The 24,979-nt window shown below is 37.4% G+C and overlaps 1 protein-coding gene across 5 annotated transcripts in view; it reads left to right on the top strand.

Annotated features, from left to right (window-relative positions):
• Window positions 1–221: 221 nt before the first annotated feature.
• Window positions 222–24,979, top strand: part of HERC4 (HECT and RLD domain containing E3 ubiquitin protein ligase 4) — a 33,030-nt gene continuing 8,272 nt past the window's right edge. For 2 of the 5 annotated variants that reach the window (XM_084290283.1, XM_084290279.1), the window contains exons 1-16: window positions 222–352; window positions 1,033–1,181; window positions 2,411–2,697; window positions 5,519–5,678; window positions 6,729–6,805; window positions 8,638–8,859; window positions 10,321–10,412; window positions 12,945–13,075; window positions 14,092–14,252; window positions 14,643–14,719; window positions 16,994–17,118; window positions 17,578–17,637; window positions 18,163–18,274; window positions 18,607–18,796; window positions 20,299–20,471; window positions 22,358–22,474. In XM_084290283.1, coding sequence (XP_084146409.1) covers window positions 2,472–2,697; window positions 5,519–5,678; window positions 6,729–6,805; window positions 8,638–8,859; window positions 10,321–10,412; window positions 12,945–13,075; window positions 14,092–14,252; window positions 14,643–14,719; window positions 16,994–17,118; window positions 17,578–17,637; window positions 18,163–18,274; window positions 18,607–18,796; window positions 20,299–20,471; window positions 22,358–22,474 — 1,923 coding nt within the window. In that variant the 5' untranslated portion in view covers window positions 222–352; window positions 1,033–1,181; window positions 2,411–2,471. Of the gene's footprint in view, window positions 353–848; window positions 871–1,032; window positions 1,182–2,410; window positions 2,698–5,518; window positions 5,679–6,728; window positions 6,806–8,637; window positions 8,860–10,320; window positions 10,413–12,944; window positions 13,076–14,091; window positions 14,253–14,642; window positions 14,720–16,993; window positions 17,119–17,577; window positions 17,638–18,162; window positions 18,275–18,606; window positions 18,797–20,298; window positions 20,472–22,357; window positions 22,475–24,979 lie in introns of those variants that run through there. The other 3 variants (XM_084290281.1, XM_084290280.1, XM_084290282.1) reach the window with 3 other exon arrangements.

Here is a 24,979-nt window from a genome sequence, read left to right as displayed (position 1 = left end):
CCTCGCCCCACGGCCCCGGGGCGCGGAGAGCCCCCGAGCAGCGCCTCCGGGGGCAGCTCCCGGGCCGCCTCCCCTCAGCCGCCCGCGGCCTCGCGCCGCCCGTTAAACGGCCGCGGGCCGCGTGACGTCACGCCGCGCCGCCGCCGCCGCCCCTGAGCACGAGGCCGGGCGGCGGAGCGGCCCCGCCCGCGGAGTTTGCGCCTGCGCAGTCTGCGCCGGCCGGGCCCTGTCAGCGCTCCGCGGCGCGGCCGCTCCCGCCCTCAGCGCTGCCCGCGGTGCCTGAGGCGGCCGGGCCGGGCCGGGCAGCGGGGGAGCGCAGCGCAGCGAAACGGAGCGAGGCAGAGCGCGGCCGGTGAGTTCCGCCGCTTTGTGACGCGCCGCCGCCCCTCCGCGCTTCGAGCGCCGCCGCCCTCGGGCTCCGCGGGGCGGCTGTGGCCGGCGGGACCGGCCGGGGGCAGCGGCGGGGCGGGGCGGGGGGCGGCGGGGCAGGTGCGGGCCGGCCGGGACCGTTACGGGCGCCGCCGCCTCGCAGCCGGGGAGCCCCCGGGGAGCCCGGCGCCGCCCCGCCGCAGCGGGAGGAGGCCCCGGCCCGGCCCCGCGCCGTGGCCGCCCCCACCGGGCCCCGCCGAGCTCGGGGCCGGGCCGCGCGTCCCGCCCTGAGGGAGCTGCGGGCCCCGGGCGGCCGGCGGCGCAGCCTGCCGCTCCCTGCAGCCAGCCGGCGGGGGCCGGGCCGGGGGCTGCCTGCTCCTGCCCGGTGTCAGCGCCGGGAGCCGCTCACCTCGCCTCGCGGAGCGGTCAGCAGCCTGCAGCTGACAGGGGGACGGGGCTGGCGCGACTGCGTGCGAGTGGAAAGCGCTGCCGGGATCTAAGGTTAAAGTACAAAACTTTTTTGGTGCTGGCTCTTGAAACAAACAAACCTTCTGTGGGAAGTATAGACGAGAAACTTTCCTCTTTTTTTATTTTTTTTCCCCAAACGGAGATCAGTCTTGAATCAGTATAATCATACATCTTTCCTAACTCCTTGTATTGCAGGTTGAAGCTTGCATTGCACTTACAGATCTGTGAAAGTTGCTGTTGCATAGCTATGTCTTAACTGAAGACGTCTTCGTTTTGATGTCCGCTTCTGAACGTGGTACGATATAGCTAGGGAAATTTTGATCATGCCTCATCTCCTGAGATAGGTAAACAGACTGCGATATATTTTAAGCTGTATGGTTGTTTGTTTTCTGTGAGATCATAACAAGAGGCGCCTTTTTTACTGTATCTGTACTTATGCGAAGAAAAATAGTTCATCTTGTGCTGGCAGGAATTCTGCTGTTCTTTGGTTTACGTAACACTTCGGTGCTAACTGATGTCTGGCTTCTCCGAGCAGTCTTATATGTAGGCAATTTATATATGTTATGGAACTGCGCAATATAAGATTGAGTGCATGTGTTGTGCATTGCATTGCAAATTATGTTACTTGTGCAAACTTCCTTCTAATGATCACAGATGAAAATTTACAGTGATTTTGCACTGTATTGCACTGATTCCTAAATTGCTCTGAAAACATGGGGAAACTTCCTGTTGTGGAAGTGCGATACAAGTACTAGTAAATATCATCGTAAGCTCTTTGCCATCTGGAATAGTGAAAATGAAAAGGGAGCGTAGCTTTGTATCTTCTGCAAATAGGTACAAAGTCTGTCAGTATAAATACTGTTACTTGCAGCCTAGAGGTGTTAGTTAGGGATGTGAGTTAGCAGGGATGACTCTCCCTGTGTGACTTCCTGTTACTGCAGCAGTAACTGAAGCGCTAGCCTGTGTTCTGGTTCAAGATTGGGGCTAGCCTATTTATGCTCTTTTGCTGTGTAAGTTCACTTGACTCATACTTGTTTAAATATAATGATTGACACATCATTTTATTCTTTGTGTTGTGTAACTGGATTGATCAGAGCTGACCAATTTTTTCCAAGCTGTGAGTCAAATGTTGTTTTTGGGGCTCTCGGCAAAGCCATACGCAGAGCTTTCTGGAGCCATGCAAGGCCTCATGGTAATTAACTAGCCTGTACTGTCTCCTTAGAAGACATTTGAGGACTCTTCCTCTGGTTGGCTAGAATTGGTTGTGATTGTCATCTAAATAGTTCTAGATAAGGAACTAGAGAAGCTTTACAGTGAATAATATTTAAAAATTTTGAAACAAAGTGATAAAACCGAAGACCTGCACATCTTAAAACTGAAATTTGAAATGGGAAGGAAAACGTCTTACTGCAATTAATGTAAATATTGTCTGAGAAAGTAAATCACCCTTCTGAAAACTGTTCACTATTTTAATATATGGTTATGCTGAAAGTGAACGTGTGGTTTACATGTTATATAGGAGATAAACTTTGGGGACAATTCTGAAAAACTACATTTTCCTTTTCTTGAACAGCTACACACAAGGAAAATTCTAGAAAAGTGAAGCTGGAAGATCTGCAATCAAGACCATAAACATGTTGTGCTGGGGAAACGCATCATTTGGACAGCTTGGGTTGGGTGGAATTGATGAAGAGATTGTTTTAGAACCGAGAAAAAGTGACTTTTTCTTAAATAAAAAGGTCAGAGATGTAGGGTGTGGACTGAGACACACTGTTTTTGTCCTGGATGATGGGACTGTGTATACATGTGGATGCAACGACCTAGGACAACTAGGGCATGAAAAAGCCAGAAAAAGACCTGGTAAGTTTACAAGTAATCCATCGCGGAGCATTATGTGTTTGAATTATGTGCCTTTTGTTTCATTATGCTGCATCAAGCCCAAGGCTGCCAGTGTTTTTGCCTGTGCGGAACTGTATGCACAGTAGTTCTTCCAAGAATGGGCATATTTTAAACTTTAAAGGCATTCCCTTGGATCACGTGGCTGTGTCCCTGTACTTTTGCCTGCCATGTAGGGGGGCAGTGCCGCTAGTTTTTGTTTCCAGCGTGGAACCCCTGCACTTGGGGCTGTGTAGGCCTCGTTGGCTGGCTTTCCTCCCAAGGGGAGGTGACCTGCCTCAGTACGTGGATTAGCATTGCGCTGGGCGGATGGGTTTGGCTACTGGAGTACGGTGGAAATGAATAGTTGGCATGCCACAGTCGAGAAGCATTCTGTGTATTTTTAACAGACCAATATATGATGCAGAGCAGTTCTGATTAAAGCAGCGTTGATTTATTTTCTCTTTTTAAGAACTAAAAATAAAACTTTCGATAAAAGACTTGTACACATATAAAGTGTTGTAGGAATAGGATTTGGAGAAGCCTGAAGGACGCAGTGTATCAGTTCTTTGGACTTTCTTATTCCTACCTGTGTTATATGTGTGTTTCTGCTCCTTGCTAGTGCAGTTTGCTAGCAGACATGGGTAAACATCTTGTAAGGACTGCAGAGGAGTGTGCACATGGGCTCTCCTCAGAGCTGTGCATGTGAGTCATATCTGCAAGCTACTGAGAGATGGAGCAGTGCTTCTGACAGTATTAAAGCATCACGTAAGCAAACTGAAAAGGCTTAGTAAGAGTTCATTCTATTGCTACGATTGCAGTTTTGCAAGTTAGTTGGCACAATAATTGATACAAACAGTTCAAATGGAAACAAGACAGTACCTCTATTATGCAATATTTTAGTAGTTCTTTGTTCAGAGTTTGGATTTTAGTGCCAAGTAAAGATTTTTCTTGTAGTTTATACATAATGTTTAGAACTGATTTGAATTTCTGTTGGGAAGCAGTAAGCGCATATTAAAACTGATGAACTGAATCCTGCGTAACCCTGTTTCATGAACTTGAATAGAAACTTGTCAAACTTGCTCTGAACACTTGTCATCACCCGGGAAATAATGCTGAATTGTCTTTTAAATGTAAAAATTACTCTGAGAAATCCGACATTTTATTTTATTTTATTTTATTTTATTTTATTTTATTTTATTTTATTTTATTTTATTTTATTTTATTTTATTTTATTTTATTTTATTTTATTTTATTTTATTTTATTTTATTTTATTTTATTTTTTAAAACAGCCCTGCATGAGCTTTCACATGTAATAGGCAAATACCCGCTATAAATCTTCTTTTAACATGCTCAGACAGCAGTCTTGAGGGCTGTAATGTCCTCCTCTATTTTTTTCTTAAATCCAAGATGACCGACCATACTGTTGAATGTTACGCTTTGGGATAATTTTAGTCAAGAGAGGTTCACTATCTTTGCAAATGGGTGGAAGTTCTTTTTGGATGTATGTCTGCTAACTAAAGATACTTTTATCACTGACTGCTCGTCTTTGCCCCTTCAGTGTCCCCAGTGGTGCTGTTTAGCTGTTACCTCTTTCCTCCTCTCAAAGCTCTACTTGCCACAGGAATTGGTTTCTTAATCCATATTAGGCAAAGTCAGTGTGGCTGCTTCAGCAGCCAGTGAAGGTAATCAGCACTAATGTGCATGGTGTTGCCTGAACTGGAAAGCGTGTACATGACTTCTTCCACTGGCAGAGCTGGGGAGGCCTTAATGCGCTAAACAGTGTGGGTAACCTCTTTAAGAAGACCAGCTGTTAGCAAAATGAACTTCTGTCTGCTGCTTTTTTAAATTCTGTTTTGGAAACTAATTGTCTGTTATGTTACAGATATCAGTAACTACTGGTTTGAAACTGACTTAGGCTGTGCTACGCTGTGTTTACAGAGCGTGTTACATTGATGATACACAGGCATTTCCAGTGGAGTGGGATTCTCAGGCAGGAATAGAACATGTTGGAAAATCAGACATAAAATGTCTGGGCAGGCTCTTATTTAACAGAACTGTTGAAAACTCCAGCTATAATGACAGGCTCTGATGATATTTTCTCACCTTTACTGTTCCTGAAATGCAAATGTTAGGCTTCTGATCACAAGTCATAAGCACAGTAACAAATACATTCAAAGGTTGATGCAGACTACTGGGAAAAATCACAGGTACCTTAGTGTTTGCTTTACAGAGGTGTGTAGTGTATATCCAGAACACTAAGCTTTAGGATCTGTTTCTACAGTAATTTGCATTATAAAGAGGACATTGTGTAGCTAATTGCAAAATCAGTAGGTTTAGTCTTTAATTTGCCCTGCCTTGTTTTGCAGGTTGTTTTTTTGTTGTTGATAATGGATAAGTGAATTTAATTTGTTTTCCACTTACAGAATGTCTACACGTGTAGTCATTGGACAGTAATGCATTTGACCATAATTGAGTTTCTTTACTCATTTTCAGATGGCAAAGTTAGAAGAAACAATTAAAAACCACAGAAACTGCGGATTTTGTGCACTTTAGTATGTTGCTGCTCTAAGTTAATTCCAGAAACTGTTTTTGTTTGGGTGTCACATTTAACTTCTGCTAGGATAGCATGTTTATAATTTTAAATTAAAGATATTTTGGCAGTATTATAGGGTTACATTGGTGTCATTTTGATGGATATCTAGTAGACAAATGACTGTAACTGTCATGGATAATGTTAGTTTGTTAGTTGCCTTTTTTCAAGAAGAAACAACAAGCAATTAACTTCTTTTCTTGTCTTCTTAGAGCATGTTGGTGCACTGGATGCCCAAAATATTGTAGCTGTATCATGTGGAGAAGCCCACACTCTTGCACTAAATGACAAGGGTCAGGTATATGCCTGGGGTCTGGCTACCGATGGACAGCTTGGCCTGCCTGGAACAGAGGAATGCATCAGAGTGCCCAGGTTAAAAGCGATAAGTATATAATGAAGTTATTTTCTTTGAAAAAAATGTACTTAAATCACATTGGTTAGGTTTTTAAAATTAAAAATACGCATTAGGAAGTGTATTTTAGCATTTTAGCTATGGCACGTGCATGCCTCAGGCTGTTTATTTCCTTTCTCAAAAAGGCAGCTTATGTGGGAAGTGCGGCATGGATTTGGTTGGTTAGTTTTGTTTGTTTTTTAAATTGTCATCTCCTGAGAGCGGAGGTTATGTTGTAAAAGTAGTATGGGTGGTTTTTTGTTTTGCTTTTGACGTAAGAAAAAACACAAGCAACAGTTCCTCAAAACATGAGTAATTTATAACTTGGCCATGCCTATCTGTGATGTGTAGATATGGAGGATATAAATAACAGTTAACCCTTAATAAAGGTTACTTATTACTGTGTCAAATCTAAAAGTCCATAGGCCTTTTGGAAACTCCTGTTTTTCTCATAAAAAAATGAAAGCATTCTAGATTAAATGTGGTTTTATTTGCAACTTGTTGATAATATTGGGTGATATTTGCCAGCTTTGTAAGCAGTTTTAACTCAAGTTAATGTTAGTATCCTGAGATAGAAAAAGTCAGTCAAATTTTAACAGAATGTAATTCAGCCTTTCTATCAAATACTGATGTAAAGAAGAGTAATACATCATAAAACCTCATTTCTTTTGAACACTAAAAAGAAAGAGCCTCTCTTCTTGCTTCCTGTATTCATTGGCTCCATTCAGCTGTGTGACATCTCCTTCCTAGTCTCTCTAAAGTACACGAACCTCCTTAATTCTTCATTATGTTTTTTTTTACTGAATTAATTAATTTGAAATAAGACAACTTATCATTAGATGTATTAGCAAAGAAGCAGTTTTGACTTAAGACTTTGCTAAATAGCTGTAATTAAAGTTAGAATATTTAAATTAATTTCATATATACTTCAGCGGAAAGGATGCACTTGCTTTGTTACCCTTTGGTGTGACTTTAGATTTCATACCATGACCTAGTAGCTTAATTCCTTCTCTGTTTTCTTATCCCAATAGAAATATTAAAAGCTTATCAGAGATCCAAATTGTGCAAGTTGCTTGTGGTTATTATCACTCACTTGCACTCTCAAAAGGTAAGCAAGATTCTTCTGAAGTTTTGTGTAGTTTCTTACCTGGGAATTCTGAAGTTTTCAACATTCCACTGCACTGAAACTTGAATTTAAAAAATAAATTTACGAACAAAGGTAGTGTTTTGGTTATTCTGCTTTCTTTTTTTCTTGTGCTTTTTTGATTTTTTTTTTTTTAACAGCATCTTGCTTTCAGGTAATTTCCTTTTTTAATTCATCGTTGTTTCTCTCCTTGTTCCATCTCTTTCATCCTGCTAGCATACTACTTTGTCACTAGTCTTTTATTCTAGCCTCTAACTTCAAATTATTGAGGTTTGCAGGCAATGACTTCCTCATCTGCTTTTCTATTGCAAAGCCTCTATTTTGTTGGTGATTCTACAGTTAAAATGAAATGTCCCCTTATAACCCACGTTTTGAAAGTTCTAAACAAATGCCCCCTCAAAACTTTTAGGGGGGCTCTGAGAACGTAATTATTTGGCCTCACTTGTTTGTCTAACAAATACAGCTGTCTGGAAATGAAGACAAACGTGAATTTAAACTTGCTTTGTGTTTGTTTTTACTGTGACAAAATAGAGTTGGGCCAGCACCCACTTCTTTGAAAGTGGGTGCTGAACAGGGTGAATTTCCACCATGGAAACATAGAGCATTAAGGAAAAACAATCACTGTGTTTTAAATACTTTACAGCTTTGCGTGCAGCATCCCTGAAGAGTCCTATTGCTAATTCATGGGTTTGCAGCTGCATGTTTCAGTTTGTCACGTGTTGTAGTATTTTGCCTTTTTCTTCTGGTTTTGAAAGAACATGCAGAAATACTTACAGAGTATCAAGGTCAATCACAGTTATGGCCTTAAAATAGACCCACACAGGGAGGAAAACGATGTGAACTTCCTTCATTTGTGCAGCTTGAGTGGGGACTTCGTAGTATTTTCAGTTCTGTGGGATATCGATCAGACAGATTAGTTCATGTGATTAGATTATACATGTAAATATGATTGGCATAGGATTTCTTTGGTGTTAAGAAGATTGTTTTTGCATTGAGGGATTTTTTTTGTAAATAAATACAGTTTGGATGACCTGTATCTCAGGAGATGGATCTCCTTGCTTTCTATCTTGAATTGAAAAAGTGGAGGTAGAAGGGACATAGGTAGCAATACTGTTTGAAACAAATTACATCAGCAAAAGCAAAGCATCTTTGTGATTAGCTGTTCACCTTGGGATAGTAAATACCTTGATAAAACATTGGTTGTTCATTAAAACATTTTTTTGGGGAGGTAATATAAATAAATAGCTCTCTGAATTGTGAGTCTTCAAAATACATTTTTTTCTTTATAAGATATTAAATAGCTTTATAAACTTTGTGCTTCATCTGTCATATTTTTAACACAATATTTTAAAATCTAATTGTATGTGGAAAAATAAGTATGTTACCATATAAAAGCTTAAATGGGGCTTGTGACTGGAAATGGGAAGTTTCTGCATGTCCATTATGCAACTTTGACAAGATCTCTGCATAAAAATAGGCATGGTAGTGGAACTCAATTGGAGAGCATTTTGCTTCATAATAACCAAGCACAATTTATCTGGCATTGTTGAAACAGGAAAGTTAAGAGTAGTGGTGAGGGTTTTGAAGGTGATTTAAATATTTGGGTTGAACACCTGCAAATTACAGAATGCGTAACTTCAAAATTGAATGAGTCCCTTCAGTGATTTGTGTGCATTGTCTAATCCAAAAATATTTGAAGAGTAACTGTCTAACCTCACTTCTAGTTTCTCTTACAGTAAATAAAATTTATAGAATTAAATGATATTGATTGTACTTATTGTTATCTTTTTAAACAGGAAGTGAAGTGTTTTCCTGGGGACAAAATAAATATGGCCAGCTGGGCTTAGGTTATGAGTATAAAAAGCAAAACTCCCCACATGTGATTAAATCTCTGCTGGGAATCCCTTTTGCACAGATTGCAGCAGGAGGAGCTCATAGTTTTGTATTAACTCTTTCTGGAGCAATTTTTGGATGGGGACGAAACAAATTTGGGCAGCTGGGTCTTAATGATGACAATGGTAAGTAAGCATTTCTACAGTAAAACTTCATGCTGAAGGTCTTGGTTTGTGAATCTAAAGATATCGGTATTCTTAGAAATGGAGCAGACGAAACAAACCTTTGTTGAATATTTTCTGATAGTGCCAATGTCATGTGAGTTTATATAAAGAGGGCAGAGTTCCACCCCCAGCTATTTTGTAGTGAAAGTTCGGACAGCATTATGTTGAAATTCTAGCTGGCTTGACTTTTTTTCTTTCCCTGTTCTAGATTTTTCTGATTTAGGCTTTTTGAGTGGGATTGAATTAAGATACTGTGCAGTAGCTACAGTTTGAATTGAGTTTTAGGTAGATTTAACTGCTGGACAAAAACAGTGAAGTACTGAAACTGTTTGATTATCCTTAGAATGTTTAAGATGTCTTTGTAGTTTATTCCTACTATACAGATACTGTCCTTTCTCAGACCACTTCTGAAAATTGTTCATAATCCTCAGCTACTGCCGAAATTTCCTCCATAATGCCAACACTCAATAATAATTAAAAAAAAAAAAAAGTAGACAAAGGTTCGTTTCTTTGTTAGTTGTATTACAATACATATACACCATCAGGGCACAGGGTTCCAAGATGGAAGTGTATGATGCCAGATTCCCTCAGCATACAGTTCATTATTCAATAATCTACATCTAATTTCAGGAATTCATGCTTTCTCACTGTTCACAACACCCTTTAAAATCAAAAAAATACATTGCAGTTAAAATGTGTATTTGAATTCATGCTTTAAATCTGGCTGCAGTCATGTAACAAGAAAATTACACATTCTTTGTCTGATGTTTTTCCCATGAAATTTGATTTCATGGGAATTTTCGGTTGCTTCTATATTCTCTTTGGAAAAGTGTGTGGCCCTAATTTTGTATACAGTATCACTTTTCACTGAAATCCATTTTTTTTTCCTGACGTCTATATAGGCTCTTTTTCAGACAAGTGTACCTAACAAATTTTTAGGCATTAGCATTAACATTTAGGAAATACAGCGTTTGTGCAACCGGGTGACAAAGGTGATTTGTTGCCGCACTAGAGGGAAGTTAGTTGTGCCTCCTAACTATTCAGTGTTCCATTCTATTATACCTTTAATAATATTGAACTGTGATCAACTGCTACCAATTTATTGGAAAGCTTTACAGTTGAGAAGCTCATAAACACCTCAAAGCATTTGATACTTTTTCTTTTCTCATGGCCAATGGCAGGTACTAGTGAAACCGAGGCTCTTTGCTAAAAAGTACATTAGTGTAGTAGTTCTGTGTTTTTCTGTAGTAGCTCTTTCATCTAAAATTTGTATGAACACTGTCACAGTGATTGCATGCTGTTGACAATTGTAAAATGCTTGTTTGGTTGGAACCAAATAAGAATGAATAGGCGAGACTATTTGTTTTTGGTTTTTTTTTTGTTTTCAAAATAAGCAATCTACTGCTGTATTAAACTTCTCAGACAGGTATGTTCCTACCCTGTTGAAGTCACTGAGAAGTCAGAAGGTTGTTCATATTTGTTGTGGAGAAGATCATACCGCTGCCCTTACAAAGGTACAATATTTAAATATATGTTTATACTTTGATTTTGAATGTTTTCAGGAGAAGATGCTACCTGATTAGGAAACAACAAACAAAATTCCACTTAAAATTTCTTCAAAGTTTGTTGGATTAAATTGAGGAAGACTGGAAGAATGGTTAAATATTTGGGAAAAAAAAACAACCTTACCATAATACAAGAAATCTTTCTCTAGTTTTAGATTTTTATCAGATATAGTAAAGGTGAGCACACAAAAGAAAACATTTTTGATAAGACAGTGCATATTACATTATTAAAATTGTGCAGGTATTGAAATTTATATTAGAATATACTAAAGAGATAGCCGTTTTCTGAATGTAATGCCTCTAGCATTGTTTTTATCGCTGATCAGGCCAAGTTAATTTTAAATTTAAATTACACGCCAGAAGGATTGGGGTGTGTGGGGTCATTGGGAGGTACTGAATTGCAGTTTGCTGCTTATGTCCTATTGGCAAACAGACAGAAGAAATTGAAGATTTACATAATCTAATAGAAAGTATTATATCGTGAGGTTCTATGGAAAGTTAGTCATTTATTTCAAGGCCATTTTGGGAAAAAAAAAGAAGCATGTATTCTGTGTCAGTGTGACATACTCATATATATATGTAAGACTCAATCAAAAGAGTTGGAAAGTTTAAATGTGCCAAGTTGCTATGTACATGTAACTGTTGGCTAAATGCATAATCTGCAGTCTCCTGTTTGTTTAAGGTTTGGATGCTTAAAGGAGGAACATAGAATGTAATGCTAGAGCTCTTTCTTATACTCTTCCTAGTGATGGATAGTGCTTTTCAAGCATCAAGTGATAAGTAGCCTTACTTTGTGGTGGGTAAAATAGTACGTACACATCTTTCTTTAAATGATCGACTCCTCTACCTTCCTGTGTTCCGATATTTGAATTCAACTTCAGCATTTAGGTATAAATCAGTTAATGTTCTGATGTTTCATTTTGTTCATCACTCTTGATAAAATGTGTCAATTTATAAACAATGTTTTGAACTTGTGAATAGCAGTAGACAAGTATTCTGACCAATTGAGATCTGGATGTGACTAAATATTCATTTATCTTCTGAGTCTGTATTCAGAACTTTGTTGTAGAAGGTGTTGGCATTTTTGAAGTAACTATTTTTCATTTTTTTTCTCGGAAGAGAAAGAATCTGTATTTGCTCTCTTGAAGAATGTACACTTTTTAATGTATGTTTGAAGTTTTAAACTGCAACAAATGAAAGTTTTGAAGAATGTGGGTTGTCTAAGTATGGCCATACCTTACTTGCTTATACAAGCTTAATTGTCTATAGTGGAAGTAGAAAACTGTTCACAAACAATTACTTCTTGTCATAAAATATTCTCTTGCTTTGACTGCAAAAGACGTGGCAACTCTGCAGTCATGAAATGGATATTTACATACTGTGTAAGGCTATGGAAGTACAGAATGTAAAAAATTATAACATATTCTATGTGTTTTCCGCTTTTTAATATATGGAAGTTAACTTCAAGCTTGCTTTGATGGACTCAATTAAGATATTGAATTTACTGTAAATTGTATGATTTTATGTTACCCATTTATTATAGGTCCATTTTTCCCTTGCATGATAGGCCTTTCAGAACCAGGAGTCTTGATACATCTTTTGTAGACAGTACTGTGTGTGAGCATTTTTCAATTCCTTCTCAAGTTTGGAAAAACCTGTCACTGTTTGTTATCCTGATTCAGTGAATGAGGCTGTTGTTTTTTCTCAGTGGATGCTGCCATTTTAATGATGATTTCCAGCAGAGGTCCAGTCTGATGCAGAGTAGAATTGAAAGAAAGAGCTTTACAATTTCAAAGCATTTCAAAATGGAAAGTTTCAAAGTTGTTGTAAGGTAAGTTGTATAATTTATGAAAATGGTTCTGATTTAATATTTATTCATTCAAGTTTTTGGTTAATTTATTGATAAATTAATCAAAAACACTTCTAAAATTGACTTGCCTTACAACAAGGGCGAATTTTTCTGGTTTGTCCTTTCAAATAATGAAGCTGGCTATTTCAGTCATACTCTGCATCATTTGTCTGAGGAGGGCAGCTTCCTATTTGGTATTTGTTTTCAAATTTCTATTCAAGATTTGAAAGCCAAAGTATACTTTTTAACAGTAAGAATTTATGTACCATTAGAGTTCATCAAGAGAACTGGAAAAGAGAAAAAAAAAAAAAACACAAAAACAAACAACAAGGATTAGTATCTTGTAATAACACAAGTTAATGACAGGACTCTGTTGTAAGCTAGTATGGAAATTACAAGAATAAGATTTAACATGAATAAGGTGATACTTGATAGCTATGCCACATTTTCATAATTGCAGTTACTTTGTGATCTTTCTGTGTCTCAGGACCCTCTTGAACAAATGTATTTTCTGTCTTTCTCCCTGCAATTCCAAAATTATCAGATAAGGTAATTTATTAAGCCCCTGTTTCTGATAATTTTCTTGTTCCAAGATATACTATTATTTTAATCCACATAATTTATTTGTTTAGGAAGGTGGGGTTTTTACATTTGGAGCTGGAGGCTATGGTCAGTTGGGTCATAATTCTACCAGCCATGAGATAAACCCAAGGAAAGTTTTTGAACTTATGGGAAGTGTTGTCACGCAAATTACTTGTGGCAGGTAAGGTCTCTTCTGTGCTACTGCTCTGAATCTTATAAATTACTTGTTTTGTGTAGAATTTCACATATATTCTAATATGAAGTGTATTTTTCCTTAACCTTGATGGTTAGGGAAGATGAGATAAATAAGGTCTCTAAATAGCTAGCGACATTACTGGGGTTTTAAAAACATTCAGTAGAAGAAGTGAAGGATGCTACACTGAGAGTTCTGATTCTCTACACTGAAAATGTTAATAATATGGTGCTGTTTATTGCTGTTACTTCATCATTCCCTATTAAAGAATGAGGGTGTATAGGGAGTTACTCTCACTTCACTGAGGATAAATAAAATTTGGAAACATACATCATTTTTTAAAATGCCTGTAAAACTGTACTGTACTTCAGTTCCCAATGTTGTTTGTTTGTTTATTTATTTTAACGATGTATTATTAATAATAGCACCCAAGAAATCTGGAAAAATTATCAATGCAGATGAAAATGTCTTTGTCCTAAGAATTGCATTCTGAGACAAAATGGTGAAGACAACATAATTTTTGAAGAGATGGGCATATTTTGTTATTTGGATTAAAAAACACATTATGTAATCCTTTCTGCATTTTGGTTGACACTAATTGGACCTATTCCCTTTTATTAGTTGATGTCAACTCAGTAGTGGTTCTTCCCAAGAGGACGATAGGGGAGGGGGGCATCTGGAATTGAGATGAAGAAAAGGGGATGCAGCCAGTCTGGTAGAAACTGCAAATTTCGGAATGTCCAGAGATATGCCCTAAAGGTCAGGCTGTGGATAGGCAGTGGTTCAAGGCAAAACCTGGCATCTCTGTTTCCTGAATGTTTCCATGAAAACTATGTTGCATATTGCACTGTCACTTGAAGTACTGCCATTGCCAGTCAAGATGTGGAGTTTGTGACGAGACCTTTAACAGAGTTTTTAACATTTAACAAAATTCTTAGATTGCATAAAGCACATTATAGTGCTTATGTTTTTGGTTTTGTTTCTGCTTTTTTTTTTTCCACTAGACAGCACACTACTGCATTTGTTCCTTCATCTGGAAGAATTTATTCTTTTGGACTTGGAGGTAATGGGCAATTAGGTACGGGAACAACCAGTAACAGGAAAAGTCCCTTCACAGTAAAAGGAAACTGGCTTCCTTACAGTACTCAGTGCCTGATACCCACAGGTAAGCAACACCTGGTGGATACACTCTTTCTATTCCTGTTCCTTGGCTCTTGAGATTTTAACTGAACATGGAATATAATCACTTCTTTCCACACAGTTTGTTTTCACTGTGCTCTAATTTACTGAAGTTCATTTCTGCTGTAAGAAATATTTGCAACAATTTCTTGCTTTGTGGTTGGGGTAGGTGCTTTGTTAGCACTGGAGCTAACACTTGTTAGTTGTTAGTGTTTACCTCCATTAAAGACAGTTTTAATTATTGCGTTGCCAAGATCTGCCCAGAGCAAGTTTACATAATAAAGGAACCATTTCCTAAATGAATATGTTGATTGCAGGGTCTTGAGTGTTTCTCAAATCCACGTCTTCAGTTGACTTTTTTTTATTCTTATTGCAGATAGTGAGCAGTATTACTGTGTAAAGAGAATTTTCTCTGGTGGGGACCAAAGCTTTGCACACTACTTTTATCCACAGGTAATTCATCAAATATACTTTAGAACCAAGCTGAATTTATTGTGTTCTGATGCATTTTAACAGATATTTCATATTGAAGATGCAGGAGTATGCTGTAAAATTTTAAACTGTGGGAATCACAAGACGTTGCGTCAATTAGCAATGAGAAGACTTAGATCCAGTCTATTGAGTGTTAGCTGTCAGTGAGCTCATGAAACTTTTTGGCACAGGCTTTTTTCCTGAGTCTTGAATGCATGCCCTTCTTTCCTTCCCAAAGAATCAGAGCGATTGAGGTTGGAAGGGACCTCTGGAGGTCACCTCGTCCAATCCCCCTGCTTAAGCAGGGCCACCTGCAGCAGGTTGCCCAGTACCATGTCCTGGTGGCTTTTGAATATCTGCAAGGAGGGAGAATCCACAATCGTTCTGGGCAGCCTGTGCCAGCGCACAGTCAAAAGCACCTCTTCCTTTGAAAAAGGAAAAGCCCAGAGCTCTTCTTCCCTGCCCTTGTCTGCTGTGTTCTGCTCTGTAGCTGATATATTATGCCACAGTGATGAGGAAACAAACAGAGCTGACTTTTTGCTAAAAATGAGAAGTAGTGACACAGTTTATGTTGTAATAAATTTATACTAACCTTAGAACAATAATTTTCTTTAAAAGAACAAGAATTGATCTGTTTAAGTTCCAGTGGCTGGGGAAAGGGGGAGGTCTAGGAGGACTTGACAGTAATAATGGTGAGGTGGGAGGGTGACGGAAAGGAAATGTTCTTAGACAGTGACTTGGGAGGAAAGAACAAGGTGAAGATAGATGCCTGGATTCACATATAAGCTACTTCCAAATAATAGCCCAGCAGACTTTAGACCACAGGGATTAGTGACGCAGGAATGAATTGAAAATGGGGGTTGACAAGTGATGACACAAAGGGAATCAGTAAAGGTTTAGGGGGAAACATGTTTGTTGCCAAGAAAAACTGGGGTCAGGCAACCCTGTGTTCCCACAGCTTACTCTGCATGTGAAAAATCTTTTTTTTTTTTTTTTTCTATTTCCCCCCTCTTAATTCTGATTGAGTTTTGGTAACTATTTCTGTATTTAATAGAAGCTTGTTTAACAAGTGAACACAGAAAAACTAACTGGTAGTGTAGGATCAAAACTTTTATATTAAAATTCCACTCAAAAAAAAATTTACTGTGCAAATTTCATAATCAAAGTAAATTGTGACTGACTAATTGAGGTAAGCTTAAGACTATGAATGCAGTTATTGTGGTTTGTTCAGTACAAAAAGTGTTAGCATTAGATGGACTTGGATGATGCAGAAGCATCATTTTCAGAACTCCTTAGTTTGCTAATTTGCATTCTTTCAAAGCTACGTGAGTACTGTACTCTTGGGACTTGGGTGTCCTTGCCAGCTAGGGGGTCTCAGCAGGCAAGGCAAAAATCTGTTTTTTTTTTTTTTTTTCCCAGTTAGTTTTTGGGCAGGTCTGTTCCCTGAATTGTTTCACTGTGATGCTTCTGCTGGACTCAAGGAAAATAGCAAGAGTGTGTCTTGTTCTGATCCTCCGTTTCTTAGGATGGGATCAGAAATACTGATTTTTGGCAACAGCTAGTCATCGTTACACTGAGTCAGCTATGTTGTAAAGAGCATGTTCTCGGGAGAAATGTCTTCTTTTACTAGTTTAACCTTATTTTTGGTGCTGTTTGCCACCTCTTTTTGAATCAGTGCTCTTACTCATAAAGGTTTTCTTGCTTCTATTCCTGTTTTGTGTTAGAAATCTCACTGTAATTCATTCAGTTTGAGCAGCACATCAAAATGCAGCTTGTATGATAATGCAGTAAACATTCAGAGAAACGTGATTCATTCTCAGAAGAGTCTGATGGATATAGGGTGGGAGAGCAGCTGTCTGAAAAATTGAATGGGTCCTTTTCTGTATGCTCACAGCCTGGCAGTGAGCTAAGTGGCTGACAGTGACCAGAGAATAAACATGTTTGCTACTGTTCTCTAAAGCTTGTTTAGTGTTCTCCTAGAAAAGTGCTTGTATGTTTAGGGGGTTTACCACAAAATAACTTGTGGTGTGAATTAACACACTAATCTGGATGGTTTTAGTTTGTCATAGCTTACTTTGCTTTCATAGCAAGTGCGGAACTGCTAGAATACAGTAAATTGATTCTTGGGCTTGTTTCAAGTAATAGTTTGGGTAGGCAAATTGTCAGTCAGTGAAGAGAAAAAGATCTTAGCCACAGGACTGTTTTTTCTGGAAATCGGTTTAATGTGCCTGATTCTTTGTTTTCTTTACAATTTAGAACATGGTGCCGCCAGATGATTTCAGGTATCCTGATGTTCTGAAGCAGATCTGGACTGTGAATGAAACATTTATTCAGAGATTGCTGACTTTCCCATCTGGAAGACTTCCTGTAGAGATCGCTAAGTAAGTATTGTAGAGGAAATCAGTTGTCTTCAGTAATTTTATATATGATTTGGGTGTGAATGTGGTTTTGTACATACATAGCAAGGGTAATCTTAATTACTGCTTTTATTAAATACAGAGCTTTTGTTATGCTTTCATTGTCATGCTTATCATGTAGTTTATCTCTGTCTCATCTCTGTCACAGTTTAGGTCACTGCTACATACAAGGTTAAGTACCTAGTTGCACTTTGAAAAATAATAGTATGTATAAAGGAATATGAGAATAACTCGGAATATTGCTGCTATCTTACTAAAGGAGAATGCAAAGAAATTAAAACCAAACTGCAAGTCTCTTGTTTGTAGCTGCCTTAAGTGTAAAGTCTTGAATGTTACTTATGAAGGATAAAATACAATAATTTTATATAAGATGCTAATTTGTAAAAAGAAATTTAACTTCTTCTTTCATGTGAACAATTTCAGTGAAATTGATGGAACATTCTCCTCAGCTGGGTGCCTCAATGGGAGCTTTTTGGCCTTGAGGTAGGTGGTCAGGGTTTTAAACAAGTATTCCTGTGAACAGAACAATTAATGGTGGCTACCTTCTTAGTGTTTCTTGTTTCAACTATGACACCTTCCCACCATTTTCCCTTCTTAGTATTACTCTGATGCTTTCAGTTTAACCTTGTAGCTCCTTTGCTACATGTAGTTTGTCAGCTGGCCCAAGTGCATTATGTCTTCTGCCAGTTCTTGGTAGTGTGTGCCACCTGGCTGCTGCCATTTAAGCCAGCATAAGTAATTACTTAGCAGCCACAAGTTGTATATAATTCAAGGGGAATACATTGTACAAGCTGGTTTAGATCTCAGTGATTGCCAAGGTCTAAAGCATGAGTGCCTTCCAGTTAAGAGAATACTTTTTTTTCAGTTGCTTCAAATGTTGTGTAAGAGTGATACTGTGATCACTAACATCTTAATTCCCTGTTAGGGTTAAAAATTCAAGGTGGAAAATTTGTAGAGTCCTAAGAATACAGGATTCAGTCTTTCTCTAATTTTTTTTTCTTGCTGTAGCAATGATGATCATTACAAAACCAGCAGTAGATTCTCAGGGGTTGATATGAATGCTGCTAGACTACTATTTCACAAACTTATACAGCCTGACCACGCTCATATATCACAACAGGTTTGTGCTGCATATTTTCATTTTGTTTGGAATCACCTTACTTTGTAGCTATAGAGAAATACTTTTGGTATGCTTGCTCCAATCCTTTTTAATATCTTTCTTTAGTCAATAACATATCAACTACAAATAGGTAAAATTGTATTGTGCTGTGCCAGAATGTAACACACCAGGATATTGTATGTCTTTAAATTTCAAAACCAAGACAGTGTATTAAATAATACAACACAGGTTGAAGTCTTGATTGTTCTCTCATTTACTTTTGATCTAGGTGTGGGATTTTGTTTAAATGCCCAATTGCATTTAAACAAACTGCATTTTATTATGCATTGCAGGTGGCAGCTAGTTTGGAAAAGAACCTTATTCCAAAACTGAGCAGCTCCTTACCGGATGTTGAAGCTTTAAGGCTGTATCTCACTCTACCAGAGTGCCCACTGATGAGCGATGCAAACAATTTCACAACTTTAGCTATTCCCTTTGGAACAGCTATTCTGAACCTAGAAAAAGCTCCTCTGAAAGTTCTTGGTAAGAAAATGAATTTTTTACTATTCAACCTAAGGATCTACAAAGAAAGATGTATAGAAATTCCATCAGTGATGATGTGATCTCAACAACACCTGCTTTTGTATTTGCAGTTTTTTAGAACTCCTCAATGAGAAAGTTAAGGGTTAATGTTGCTTGCTATGTAAGAAAACACCTATCGTGTTGCTTCTGAGCTAGCTGGCCATCCATATAGATTCATCTGGTTTTGTAATGGTTGGACTCGTTCCATTTGGGAGGAATTATACTACATACATGAGTGCATTTGATAAGTGTCTTTGCACTTTAAAGTGAAAATTGTGTGGTCAGACAACGAGCACTAAGTAGTTTACAGGAGTGCTACAGAGCAGATACTAAATTGTCTTTGTTTTGACTGTAGTACCTTTTTTTTGTTTTTGAGATCCATGCTATCTCATTGATGCTAAGACGCAGTCTTGAAATATGCAGATTAGAATAGTGTTTTTTTGTTTTGTTTTGTTTTTAACTTCCCTGCACTTTTTTATTGTGACTCTTATCACCAAGGATTCAGCTTGAGGAGTTGAGATACCAGAACATTTTCTTTGTACTTTTTATTTTTTAAAAGGGTACTTTCTTCATTGGGGTGGTGTGTTTTTGATTTTTTTTTCCCCTTTACTTGTAACCCACCTCTTAAACTTCGCAGTAGTTTTTGGTGACTGTAAAGTGTGCAGTCAGTAAAAAGCTTGCCTTCTATAAAGAAAAGCAAACTGATAATTGATTTGGACTGCAGGTCCTTTTTTGTGTTGCTTCACTACAACAAGTATTTCCACTGTTCTTGGTAGGACCTTTTGCTTAAGGTTTCAAGGTTTGAGCCACCTGTTTCATGTCACAAGTAACTTCATGATACTATTGTGTACTTTGGATAAACAGACTTAATTTAAAGAATTTGTGTGTAACAGTAGGAGCATAGAAATAGAAGTTTTTATTTACAAAGAGCAGTTTATTGTTCAAAAGTTTGCCTCACTCTTTCAAACATTTTTTTTTTTGAAAGAAGAATATTGCCTTTGAAAGCGGTGGACCATTCTATGTTACTTTTCCCCACCTCAAAATACCTTTTCATATACTTTGCTCTCTAATTTGTTGTATGTCTTTTTTTTTTTTTTTTTTTTTTTTTTTACTTTCCAGAGCTTCCCCATTTCAGTAATGCTTACACATGGTCAGCTGTTAATGCCCCTTTTGTGCTGTTTTAAATCCCAGAATGGGGTGGGAGAGGGGAGTAACATTGTAAAATAATACACCAGAACCATTTCAAAGTTGAAAGTCTGTTGCTTCCCCACATCTTACTGTATAGAGAACTGAAATTGTATTGAAGTGTCAATATTTTGTTGTTCTTTCTCTGCCCACCTGTCTTTAGTTTTTGGTAACTGACAAGTGTGCTTTCTAATAAAACATGTTTTTTAATTAAGAGTAGCGTAACATACTGTTGTAGTGGCAAGTACTACATTTATGTGTTCACCGTTTGTTGACAGAAAATTGGTGGTCTGTACTTGAACCTCCATTATTCCTCAAGATAGTGGAACTCTACAAGGATGTTGTGGTCCACCTCTTGAAGTTGTATAAGATTGGCATTCCTCCATCTGAAAGAAGAATATTTACCAATTTTCTACACACAGCTTTCAGAGTTCTGGAAATATTGCATAGAGTATGTTTACATCAATTTTAACCAATTATTTTGTTTGTTTCTGTCAGCATCTGTGCTGTGTAGTTGTTGAAAAAAGTTAAATAACTAAAGAGTTTTAAATATTTAGACTTACATCTGCAGAAATGCTTGTAGTTGTTCCATTTAGACCTATGAACCATTGGAATTCTGGATTCCAATCTGACATGGTGATGGAATTATCACAGACTGACCCAGTCAATTGCACCTATGAGGGTATGTTGGGAAGAATTACCTCTTAAGTTTGAAATGATAGCAAATAAGGTCACAGTTGGAAGGTAAGAGCAAGTTACATTTTGAGCAAAATCTGAACAGTTTTACCAGGACAAACTTTTTCATCTCTGATTTGTTTATTCAGTCTGATAGTATGTTAGCTTAATTCTTAAAAATTAGTAAATCTACAAGCCTTGAATAAAAAGCCCAAATCATTCAGAGTGCACATCAGAAGCCTGAGCAGCTGTAGCATCTGTCTGCTGCTGCTGCAATTTCCCCTCTCACCCTCTTTTTTTTTCCCCCATTGTAATTTATTCTGGTCATATGGTATTTCGTAATTACATCCTTAAAGAGCTTGGAAGGCACTCTGTAAGGTGCTAATCAAGTACTGTATTCACACAATCTAGTGCAATGGGAACAAATGTCTAAATTGGATCTTTGTGTGCTATATGTACACCTCCCATTCCCCAAGGAAAACAAAAAGGATATCTGCTTTGGAAGCTGGAATTCTTAGGCTTTGGTTTGCTGTGCTTTTCTTTCATTTATTCTTTATGAACACTGTCAAATTAAGGCTGGGAAATAAGGCTGTTCAGTAGCCATCCTGTTTTGGAAGCACAAAATGTCCATTAGAGATTCCCATTTGTAATGCTGTTGGTGTGTAAGAAATGACTATTTTGCTGCCTTCAGAATTTGTGTCACTGCTCAGGGTTGCAATAGCTGTAAATCTTAACAGTTGAAGTTGATCTTGAAATATTTAAACCTTGTGAGTAAATGTAGAGTTATAATCTGGCTCTTCTCAATTCCCATTTTTTGGAAACCCAGCTTTGACTAATAAGTACTTACATGGTAGTAATAATTACATTTATAAACAGTTGGGCAGCAGGGTAGATATACTGATATGTTCTTAATAATTACCTGGTATGGGCTAAAGTAAGAATGGAAAAAATGGGGATACTTATCTAGGCTATTCCACAGATTTAATGTCTGTTTTTGTTTGTTTAGTGTTTTCTGGGGGAAGGATTGGGTCCTTTGGTGGTACGGGTGTTGGAGTAAAGCAAGTTTAGATTGTCAGTTTTTAAAGAGAGAATTTGTAATCCTTCTGTTCTGGCAGTTAATGATGCTTGTCAGTCATTGGGAAAAAGAAGTGTGTGTTAAGGAAGCAAATTTACTGAATCCTCTTGGAAGCCCTGGGTTTAAAATTGCACTATAGAGACAAGCCTTAAAAAAATGTTTGTTTTCTGTGTCATTCTCTTATTTTTCAAAGCTTAATGTTTTTAAGTAGAAGTTGTTCTCTGGTCACAGGTAACAGAAATAACATTTGTATTGTAATTGAGAATGAAGTTTTACACTGTAGTTTTTAAGTCCGTACATTTGAAAATACTGTTCCTGTGAAATCACGTCATGTTTCAAAGTAGCAGCACTGTATTGTGCAACATTGCATGATTGATTAATCTTATTTTTTTGCAGCTTAAATAGGATTGTGAATAATCCATGTTCCCATATCTTTAACATTGTTTTTTTATGCTTGTAGGCACTGTTGTTTTTCTAGTACTTCTTAGTAGGTGGGTGTCTGTGGCTGACATAAATGCTTGAAAACTACAGAAAAAATCCTCTTAAACTGTTATGCAAAGTGATAAAAATAAATTTTACTTCTTTAGGTAAATGAAAGAGGACAAGTTATACAGTATGACAGATTTTATATACATGAGATACAAGACTTGATAGATATCAGAAATGACTACGTCAACTGGGTCCAGCAGCAGGTGTTTGGAATGGTAAGAGTTTGGATCCCTCCTTCCCACCCCCATGCTTGCTTTTGGTTGTCTCTGTAGAGAAGCCTGTAGATTTTCTAAATCGGGGCGCTTTCTTTTCATACAAGTATCTGCACAGATCTCTGATAGTGACCAGACTCAACTTTTGTCAGGTGCTAGCTAAAGAATTGTTAAATAGGTGTATTTCTTGTAGGGTATCATTTTTAGGACTGACACCGTCTAACATTTTAATTAGAATGCTATCAGTTGAGATTTGCCACGTTGGAAAAGTTAGGGAAGTGCTAACCGGAAAACATGCAGAATAACCTGAATTACTATGCAAGCTAGGTTCAGTCAGTGTTGTCAATAGAGGAAGCTGAAAGTGTCATGGAAAACTAAGTTTAGAAATGAATTAGGGAGTTAAAGGGGACAGATAAGCAATGTAATTTTCTACTTTGAGTGTAGTGACAAGAAGTAAATTCTTGGATCTGGAAACAGAAGAGTGGTAAGTGGGAATAAATGACTGTGCACAGAACTAGTGAGTTGGATAAGGTTTTGTCACACAGTTCTTTGACTTAAGCTTTGACAGAATAGAGTAGGTTAATATGCTTGCTTTAGTCCACCTAAATTTAATTCTGCAGCAGTACCTAGAAGTTCTTGAACAGGGGAGACCTACTTTTGTTGTGTGTTTTATGAATCCAAAGCAAAAGATAGCCTGTCTACTAAAGGATAAAAAATTGTAAAATAAAATAGCAAGAGCAGGGAGATGGGGGAGTGTAAAGAAATAGTGAGATGATAGTGGTAGTCATGACAGACTTATGTTTCAGCCAGACATCTCTGAAGAAGCATTCTGTGCTTGATGTAGGTTGGTATTGGTAGCTGACAGGGGCAGTATATTAAATGAGATGGAGAAGGTGGGGAAAAAGAAGGCCTTGGAAGAAGAGACAGGTTGTGTACTTGGAACAGAGAAGGATATGGCAGTGAAGGATGTAAAAGTGTTAGAATTAGAAAGATTATGACCTTTGCAACTATGCTTTAAATGGATATAAACAAACCAGAATTGAATTTGGCATGATCAGACAAGAAAATTCTGAGATAAGGGAAAATGACAGCTGGAAATTGATTAGTGTGTGAAGTCTTAAGCTGCATTTGTTAAATTGGAAAATTAAGCAGTAGCTTGATATTAGTAAGAAAATAATACTGAATTTCCCTTAAATCATCTTTATACTGTCATGCATTTATACAGGTTTAAGTTTAGCAGAGAAAAAAGACTTTGGTTTATTACAAGGCTGAAAAAAACCATGGTCTTAGTCTTATCACCTGTTTTTTTTAAAACCATTTTTTAAATGGTTTTGATGGCTTTTTCTTGCCTTTGTATCCAGCAGTTTGTGCTCTTGCTTGTAGAGTAGTAAGGATCTCTGTGCCTGTTTTATCACTAATATTAATCAAACTTTCTTGTGCTGATGTCATTTTTTATTGTCATAACTTGAGGCAAAGATGTTTGTTCAGTTCCTTAATTAAAATGTGGAGAGAGAAATACAAAAGAAATGAAAAATTCAGAAAAGTTTTAGAAATTCAAAAGAAAAAAATTCTAAGCTTTCAACAACAGAAGAATAGGAAAAATTGAAGTTACTAAATACAAATGCTTAAAAGAGTTGAGTTGGAAAAAATAAATAGAAATAAATTATAGTATATACAGTAGGAGTACAAAATGGCATAAATTAGTCTGTGAGAAATGGGCTACTGAAATCTGGTGTTCCTTTTAGGAATTAGGGATATGGAGAGAAAGCAGATTTTACAGATAATGGTATTTTTGGTCATTGCTTTCTGAACCATAATTGTCTGCATATTGGACTCCTAAGTCTCATATGTTTAGTCACATGTTACATTTAAAATTTATTAGTTTATCATTAGCTTTTATTCTTTTTTTTTTTTTTTTTTCAGCAGCAGAGGATAAGGGTAACAGTACCATAGAGATAACTTAGTTTCTTAGCAGAGTTTGTCTAGCTTGTTCTGTAAGTCTCTGCACAGACCTAGCAATATGTATTGGTCTGTCTCTAATTTCAAATCTCAGTTCTTTTCTCATATGCAGTATCGTAGATCCAAATGATTCTTGAGATTTATTGACTAATTGTTGTTTTGTCTTTACGCTTTTACTCAGTAAAAATACTTTAAATTTAATGTGATATGCTTCAGTCATTTGAGAGTGAAAATGTATATGTGAAAGTAGATGTCATTTTCAATATATGGAAATATACATTTTAAAATGTTAACTTTTGTATCCAAGAATACAAGAATACTTGATAGTCTAATGCTTCCCTTTTAAAGACACAGGATGTTAAAAGACATTGTTGCATTTGGTGGATTAATTAAAATGTTTATGGTGGTTATTTATTTTTTCAGTAAATACTTTATTTGGGGGGGAAGCTGTAGTTAAATATTCTTAATTTAACATCTAAGATGAATAATTAATGCAGACACTAATGCTGCTTTTTCATCTTAATTGTTGCTACCTTTGTGCAAATGCTG

This window comes from Netta rufina (genome assembly GCF_964035555.1).
Source record: "Netta rufina genome assembly, chromosome: 7".
In the NCBI taxonomy this organism is placed as follows: Eukaryota; Metazoa; Chordata; class Aves; order Anseriformes; family Anatidae; genus Netta; species Netta rufina.
Note: the sequence above shows the minus strand (reverse complement) of the source record. Positions and strands in the feature narration are given on the sequence as shown.